General features: G+C 35.4%; 1 protein-coding gene across 3 annotated transcripts; it reads left to right on the top strand.

The window, feature by feature from the left end:
* Positions 1–2,624: 2,624 nt before the first annotated feature.
* On the top strand, positions 2,625–5,757 carry LOC140875808 (uncharacterized). Of its 3 annotated transcripts, none has more exons than XM_073279603.1 (6): positions 2,625–2,848; positions 3,834–3,922; positions 4,803–4,860; positions 4,960–5,059; positions 5,250–5,349; positions 5,531–5,757. In XM_073279603.1, exons 1-4 carry the CDS (start codon positions 2,755–2,757, stop codon positions 5,055–5,057), a joined length of 339 nt encoding a protein of 112 aa, XP_073135704.1. In that variant the 5' UTR covers positions 2,625–2,754; the 3' UTR covers positions 5,058–5,059; positions 5,250–5,349; positions 5,531–5,757. The 3 variants fall into 3 exon arrangements, 2 of the variants coding, with proteins under 2 accessions (XP_073135704.1, XP_073135705.1); XM_073279604.1 differs by having other exon boundaries at positions 5,455–5,757; XR_012148597.1 differs by lacking the exon at positions 4,803–4,860.
* Positions 5,758–8,239: the final 2,482 nt, after the last annotated feature.

Genomic DNA, 8,239 nt, shown 5'->3' with positions numbered 1-8,239 from the left:
ATTAAATGTGTTTTGTCCAGAAAGGCAAAAAGAGAGAGATTGAAAGATATATTTTATTTCTTAAATTTCATAATTCTAAAAAGATTTTATTTTAAAGTCTTTTGCCTCTCTTGGACATAAAGTATCTTTTGGATATATTGTTTAAATATTAGTTTCCCTGTTTAATAAGATTTGAGATATTATGATTAATTATCATATCATATTTAACTTATCACTTTCTTATGTTTTGCAGATTTGATATGATCAAATCTAGGAGAATCCTATGCATACATGGAAAGAAAGATATTTAGGATTCTAGTCTATATATAAGATAGGCGCATACGTGCAAAGAGAGACACTGACCGAGATATAGAGAGAGTCGACTGTGAGAACCTGAACACGTATATTGTGAGAAAGCTGAAGATTTCTCTGAAGCTTGTTTTGGTCGTGTTCTTACTTGTTGCCTTGAAAAATTGAATAACACTTGAAGATCAAAGATCAAAGAGTGTTTCGTTTCTATAAGTTTTGGCATCAAAATTTTTCTCCTTACTTTGTTTTCTTTATTCTATTTCATATAGAATTTTTAGGAGAAATTTTACTCTTTAATTTCTCATATGTTTTGAGAAATTGATTTTTACAATTATCACTAGTTTTAGGGTTTCTAAAACTCTTTGAATTATTTTCTAGTGAAGTTTTGCCCTGAGGCGCTGCAAGAGTATTTTATATTCTTGCTTAAATCATTTGAGTCTATTTATTTGGTTGCTTGTTTATTTTATTCACGTTTAAATTATATTCCGCTACAAATTACTCAAGGTATTATTGTAGGTGTTGTCAACACCTTGTGACATCACCTCAAAATGTTCATGTGCAACCCCATTCCCTTACAAAATAAATTCCAAACAACTTTTGATATTCAAATAAAAATCAAACACTGAAAATTTAAATCTTACAAATAAATAAATTCAAGGGTTTGTCTTTCTCAACCAAGTTCTAGAACTTAGCCACACATACTCATGAAATTCTAGAGAAATTCAAAAGAAAATAATAAATCTAAAAAAATTTAGAAGAAAAACTAGCCGCCAAAGAGTTCCTGCTATTCAATCCATTCATGTCTTATTACAAAATCTCAAAATTTGGAATATAAATATTAAATATAGACTAGAGTCCTCCAAATGCAAGTTTTCTTTTTCAGATATAATTTCCCAAAATCCGAATCGCGATCGATCGGTAGAAACTTGCAGATCGAGCGGACTATCTTCTGCCTCGCATTCACTTCCTTGCTCGCTCGATTAGTAGAATGTTGCGGATCGAGCGAGTTATGCTCTATCTCAACTTCATTGTTTAATCTCCACCTCGCTCAATCGGTAGCAAATGACGGATCGAGCGAGGTTCATTCTGATTCAATTTTCCAGCAAAATGCTATGTCCTACACAATAAACCCGGGAGCATGTAATGTAGACACGATGCATGAAATACAAACAAAAACTTAATTAAAACAAATAAATGCATGCAAAAATGCCTATAAAATGATATTAAAATATGCAACAAAAACACCACTATAATCAAGATTGGAAGATGGTGGGCGGGAAAAGGCTTGGAGCTTAAGCAGGACCTGTGAGGGTTTTTGGGGTTAGCTCACCCTTGCGGGAGCCACGCCCGGTGCCACGAAATGATTGAGAACTACGACGGGAGGTAATCTTTAACCCAATCTCTAATGAGTGTTCTTTCCCCTATCTCCAATAAGGAATGAATTATGAAAATCCGAGACATGTAAATATTGGAAGCATATGTAATTGTTGCATTTGCATCCTGTGCATTCCCTAGGATTGGACCTGCCAAACACGGGCCAAATAGTTTTGGGACGATTGATCATCCTTGTTATTTTGCCAAACACGGGCCAAATAGTTTTGGGACGATTGATCATCCTTGTTATTTTACTGTTTATAATATATGCATGATATATTATAAATAATGAGTATGTGTGCTATTATTTTATAATAACAAAATTGCATGAATTCAGTAATCATACAAACAAACATGGTGAGCTTTTAAAAATAATGATTAGACCATTTCAAAATTAAAAACCCTCATTTTGAATTAGATTCAAAATTTATATCAAGCCTGAAAAAGAGAATTATAAATTTGTTTATAATTTCCTTTACTTCAATCGACAATGGGTGCATGATGAACGCTACCCGTATTCAATGCTCGGCTCATATTATTGGGGGGGGGCTTGGATGTCGGAAAGCTATGGCATACATTGACATGATTATGTAAACTACGTGGAACTCACATGACTTTGGCTCATATTATTAGCACTATAAGAAATATAGCTTTTCGAAGCGCGACATCAACGACGCACAATTAAAGCACGTTGTTGATGTTATTATTGACAACACACACATTTGTAGGCGCTGCTAATACATTCATATTTTATATACATAGTAGTTTCAATGGCGTGCAACTAAAAGGACGACGTTAAAACTTTTATAATCAGCGTGCTGCTAATAGCGTGAAGAAATCAGTAGTTTCAATGACTTTCAAGGAGGTCTCTATCTCTTATCAACAGCGTGCAATTTGCGCACTGTGAATAATCTTAGTCTACAGTAAATTTTCACTACCCACTCTCTAAAGCAAGCGCCAAATCCCAAAATCTCATTCTATCCCCTAACATTTGATGCAATAAAACGACTTCCCCTTAAATCCGTAAACCACCCATTTTGATCCGCTTGGTTCCAAAACCATCAACTGTGAAATTTTCCTTCTCTCATATTGATGACGCTTTGGACCGGGTTTTCGATCTGCTCCGAGATTTCACCAAGGATATCGTTCGCCTTGTTAAAGCTATGCCACAAGCACAATCGCAAAGGTTCGATTTCTTTAGGAACTTTGAATCTTTGATCGCTATTTTTTTTGGTAATTGTGAGTGATTAGTGGTTTAATTGATTTGTGCGTGTAGAATTCCCAAAGGTAGCGACTCGTATGGCAATCGAGTTTATGGTTATGGGATTCGTAGGCTTTTTCATTAAATTGATCTTCATTCCTATCAACAACATCATCGTTAGTGCTTCTTAATGCTTCGATCGCATCGAATAGGTGCCTATTTTTCTAATCTACATGATGTCATTGTTTATTATATTTCTACCACAAAAGTTATTGGGTTTAAATCTGTGTGATTTTAGAGATCTGTTCCTTTGTTGATTTCGAAATTCCTTTATCAATTGAAAATTTTCATTTGCAAATTATGAGGGAGGCATCAACGGAGGAATAAACTAATAAAAGTTTCTGAAAGGAAAAATTAACCAAATTTGAAAAAGTAAGCTCTGCATTCTCTCTGATTTTGCTCAAAAATAGAATGTCACCCCGGTATTTGAACGCCTTCTTCAATTATGTGAATTCTAGTTGATTTACGGGATCTCTGTTTCTCAATCAACACCTGTGGCTCTCTGAGTCATCCTTAATTCTTGGAAACTTAGCGGAAAACTAATTGATGTTACTGAGGGAAAAACATACTAAATCATAATGAACAAGTTGGTCTACGCTCGTGTCTGTCTTCGGGATTCTAATGCCATTGAAACAAATATTTATCATATACGCTGGAGTAAATATAATATATTCATGGATTTTTCTTCTATGTGATTTTAAAATAACACTCGCAACTTGTGTTAAGCTCACTAATTAGGCTTACATCCTGCACTTGGTCCTTAGATCGTTTTGGGTTTATTGTAATTGGACTAAAAAAGTTGTTAACTGTATGAAGGGGGCTTTCCTTCTCATGTTTTGTTTATCTTCTATTTTGTTTCCTCAATTTCTTGACACTTTGGTGGTTCAATGACTTTTCATGTTTTTGATAGCAAGAAAATTCGATCTTGAAAAGGCAAAGCTCATGTGGGCTGATATGATTCAGTTGAGGAAAGAATTTGGTACAGACACACTTTTGGAGGTAAACTGGTTTAATAATTTTACTCATTTCAGTAAGCAAAATCATTTTATTTCTGGGTGTACTTTGGATCCCAGTTTTAATTGATTTTTAACTTGTTTTTTCAATCAAATTGTTTTTGTATTAGGATTTTGAATTTAAAGAATTGGACGAAGTTTTAATGTATTACCCTCACGGCTATCATGGAATTGATAAATAAGGCAGACCATCATATATTGAGAGACTTGGAAAAGTGGACCCCAAAAAACTCATGCAATTTACCACCATGGACCGCTACATAAAATATCATGTGTGAGAATTTGAGAGAAGCTTTGCCATTAAGTTTCCAGCTTGCACCATTGCCGTAAAATGGCATATTGATTCGAGTACAACGATTTTGGATGTTCACAGTGTGGTATGTTTCATGGTTTTTGTATTTTATGACTAATTATTATGATAGGCAATTCTGATATTATTTTGTTAGTTTGACAAACTACAAAATATTCTCCCCTTGCTCTATGTTCGAGATTGTTTCTTAGGGTCTTAAATTTTTTCACTAAGAATGCTCGAGACCTCATTACCCGGCTACAGAAGATTGATGGTGATAACTATCCTGAAGTTATATTCTAAACTTGTTTAATGTTTAGTTCATTATCTTATTTGTATTTATGAAGAAAAATAACTGGTATGCTTTTTAATTGCCGGCACTCCGTCAAATGTTTATCATGAATGCTGGTACAGGCTTTAGACTATTATGGAACATAGTAAAAAAATTTATAGATCCCAAGACCACCACTAAGATTCATGTGTGTTGCTTTTCAGATCATCAATAAGAAATGTTCTTTAACTGACTACAATATTCATCATAAATTGCATTTTCTGTTTTTTCTTGTATCTGTTGTAGGTGCTTGGAAAAAAATACCAGAACAAGTTGCTTGAAATCATAGATGCTTGGCTAAGTGGTGGAAATCATTGTTGTTGAATATGAAAAAATCTTCTTCTTGAAAAATCATTATTGAAGTTGCTAATGAAATTTTTGCTTATTTTATGCACTTGTGCAGCGAACTGCCTGAATTTTTTGGAGGGACGTGTACTTGTGCAGAACAACGGGCTTGTCTTCGCTCTGATAAAGGGCCATGGAAAAATCCAGAGATACTAAAGGTCCGAGGCTCCCAGATTCCCTAGACATTTTTATTGTGATTCTTGTTTTATTTATGTTAACGTGTGTGTGTTCATATAAATGTGCTGGCAGATGCATTTCTTTTCACATAAAACTTGTAGTTATTGTATTTTCTTCGATTTTCTCGTGGTTTTTGAAACCTGTATGTTTGTGTTTTATTTTAATATGCAGGTTTCTAGTGTTGGTGGTATCGGTCTTGGCCCTTGGGAATGATATTGGCCAAAAAAGTTGTAATTTCGATAATTTTAACCAAAATCAAGTTGCAACCCAGGTAACTATCTTCAACTTATGTTTTAAATATAAACCAAATTTTTTTATTAAAGTACACATGGTAGAACTAATACTTTATATCGTTTATATGCTGTAAAATTGGAAGAATGTTAATCATGGAGATATTCCTGAAAATACTAAATGTAAGTTGCTTCATTGGTGTGGTGACGGAGTTGTTGCAGATGGGTGAATAGCATCTACAGATCCAACAGTAAAAGTGCATCATGTTCCTCTCGATGGATCCTGTTGGAAAGTTTGGGTTGGTAGAGTCTTGTGGAGCAGGTAGACCTAATTCGACCGAATTTTGAAATGATTTTTCTTGATGATGGAGTACTAGTAGCATGGTTTTCGAAATTTATCATTTTGTGTGACTGATACAGATCTTATTGAACATTTTTTTAATTATTTTTATGTTATCTTATTATTTTGCTTTAAGTGTGGTGATAATAGTTGGATGAAGTGTGATGGTTTGTTTAAAATTTGATTTCAGTGTTTCAACGGTTAATAGGCTTAATTAATTGCAATGCACATTGGGAGCTAAAATTCTTTTCATACAAACACTGCAATAACAACAAAATTTTTATGCTGCAAAAAATTTTATCAGCAATGTACAATGCGCACTGAAAAAAATTAATATAAACACCTTAGCAACAACGTGCAATGCACACCGTTAATAATATCAACGACAGCGTGCGATGCAGCTCCGAATAGTGCTTCACTTTCGACGGCATGCGGTACATGCCGTTATTAAATTTAATAACGGCGTGCAGCGCACGCTGCGGTTATTACCTCGCTTTCGACGGCATGCGGTGCACGTTGTTATTAAATTTAATGAAGGTGTGCAGCGCACGCTGTAGATAGTGTTTTGCTTTCGACGACATGCGGTGCACGCCGCTAATAAAGTTAATGATGACGTGCACCTCACACCGCGGATAGTGCCTCACTTTTGGCGGCATGCGATGCACTCCGTTAATAAAGTTAACGGCGGCGTGCACTGCACACTGCAAAAAGTGCCTCACTTTCAACGGCTTGTAACTTCGCAGCGTGCACCGCAGCATGCCATGTGCGTCGTGGATAACAATCTGCGGCGCACATCGCACGCCGCAAAAAGTCCTTTTCTTGTAGTGTGGGGGAACTCACGACGACCATCCATTAAGGTTCAATATCGATGGGTAAGGCTTGATACGTAAAGATGAACGACATCATATTATTGGGTCCTAATCAACCGTGAGACAAAAGTTTACGTAAGAGTTTCATTGAGATGCAATTGGAAACTACCTTTTAGGAATTGTGATTAACTTATATTATTCGGGATCATGATTGGCTAATTGGAGTTTACGTACCTACTGAGAAAATGTGTTTCCCGTTTTTACTAGAGGGTATTGAAAATGTCAAAATAGTGGGAGCAAAAATTTATAAAGTTAAAGTTCATACTTTATATCTTATTAAATATTTTAAAATAGTCATTAACAGTTATCTGTTATTATTTTTCAGTACAAAATTTTTGACATGTCATTAATTCGCAATCCGTTATCTACAATACTCGACAAACATGTACTGACTGGTCCGAATTACCTCGATTGGCTAAGAAATATGAAAATTATCTTCAACTCGAAAAGGATTGCATATACACTTGATAAGTCGCCCCCTACTGAGGCTCCGACTGGATGTATCCTTGATGAGCTACAGACTTACAAGGATTGGTGTGACCGTGACTTAAAAGCCAAGTGTTATATGTTGGCTTCTATGTCTGATGAGCTGCAGAGGCATTTTGAGGATGCTAAGAATGATGCTGATATTCATCTGCATATCAAAGAGCTATTTTGTGAGCTAACACGCCCACTTAGGCATGGACATTGTAAGAGTAACTGCAAGAAATATCTTGATCAGAATGGTTCTGGAAAGGGTACGTTCTACATTAAAGTAAACATTTCAATTAACTCTTCTTCTTGGGTATTGGATACCGGTTGTGGCTCATATTTCTGTAATGATTTGCAGTTGATGGCAAGAAGTAAGAGACTCAGGGAAGGTGAGAACTTCTTGAGGATGGGAAATGGAGCAAGAGTTGCTGCTAAAGCTGTGGGAGATGTTTACTTATTGTTGAACAATGATTTTAAATTAATTTTGAGAGATATTTTGTTTGTACCAGATTTCGTGAAAAACATTGTTTCCATTTCTATTCTTGATAAAGATGGATATTCTTGTTTATTTGGCAAAGGTGTTTGCAATATTTACAAGAATGAATGTTTAATTTGTACAGACGAATTGGAAAAAGATCTCTATAATTTAAAATTAAAAGATATTCAAATGTATAATGTACAAGCAATATCAACAACACCCAAGCAAAAACAAGATACTCTGAATTCGGCACACTTGTGGCATGCTCGATTAGGTCATATTTCCCTAAGAAGGATGAACAAGCTAGTGGGAGAAGGCATGTTTGATATGTTTGATATTAATTCTCTTACTACTTGTGAACCATGTCTAAAAGTAAAGATGACCAAAATTCCCTTTAAGGGCCATGTGGAGCAAGCCAATGGAGTATTGGATTTGATCCATACAGATGTGTGTGGTCCACTTAGCATCACCACTAATCATGGACCGATGATTTATCAAGGTATGAGTATGTGTATTTGATGAAATACAAATCTGAATCTTTTGAAAAGTTCAAAGAATTCAGAAATGAAGTGGAGAAACGGTTGGGACAAAGCATAAAGGCACTTCGATCGGGTCGAGGTGGTGAGTACTTGAGTGCAGAATTCCAAGAGTATCTTAGGGAGAATGTGATTCTCTCGCAGTGGACTCCGCCAGCTACACCTCAGTTGAATGGTGTTTCAAAACGTTGTAACCGGACTTTGATGGACATGGCTCGGTCTATGATGGGGTTCACG

The sequence above is a fragment of the Henckelia pumila genome, chromosome 1 (assembly GCF_033568475.1).
Source record: "Henckelia pumila isolate YLH828 chromosome 1, ASM3356847v2, whole genome shotgun sequence".
Lineage (NCBI taxonomy): Eukaryota > Viridiplantae > Streptophyta > Magnoliopsida > Lamiales > Gesneriaceae > Henckelia > Henckelia pumila.
Note: the sequence above shows the minus strand (reverse complement) of the source record. Positions and strands in the feature narration are given on the sequence as shown.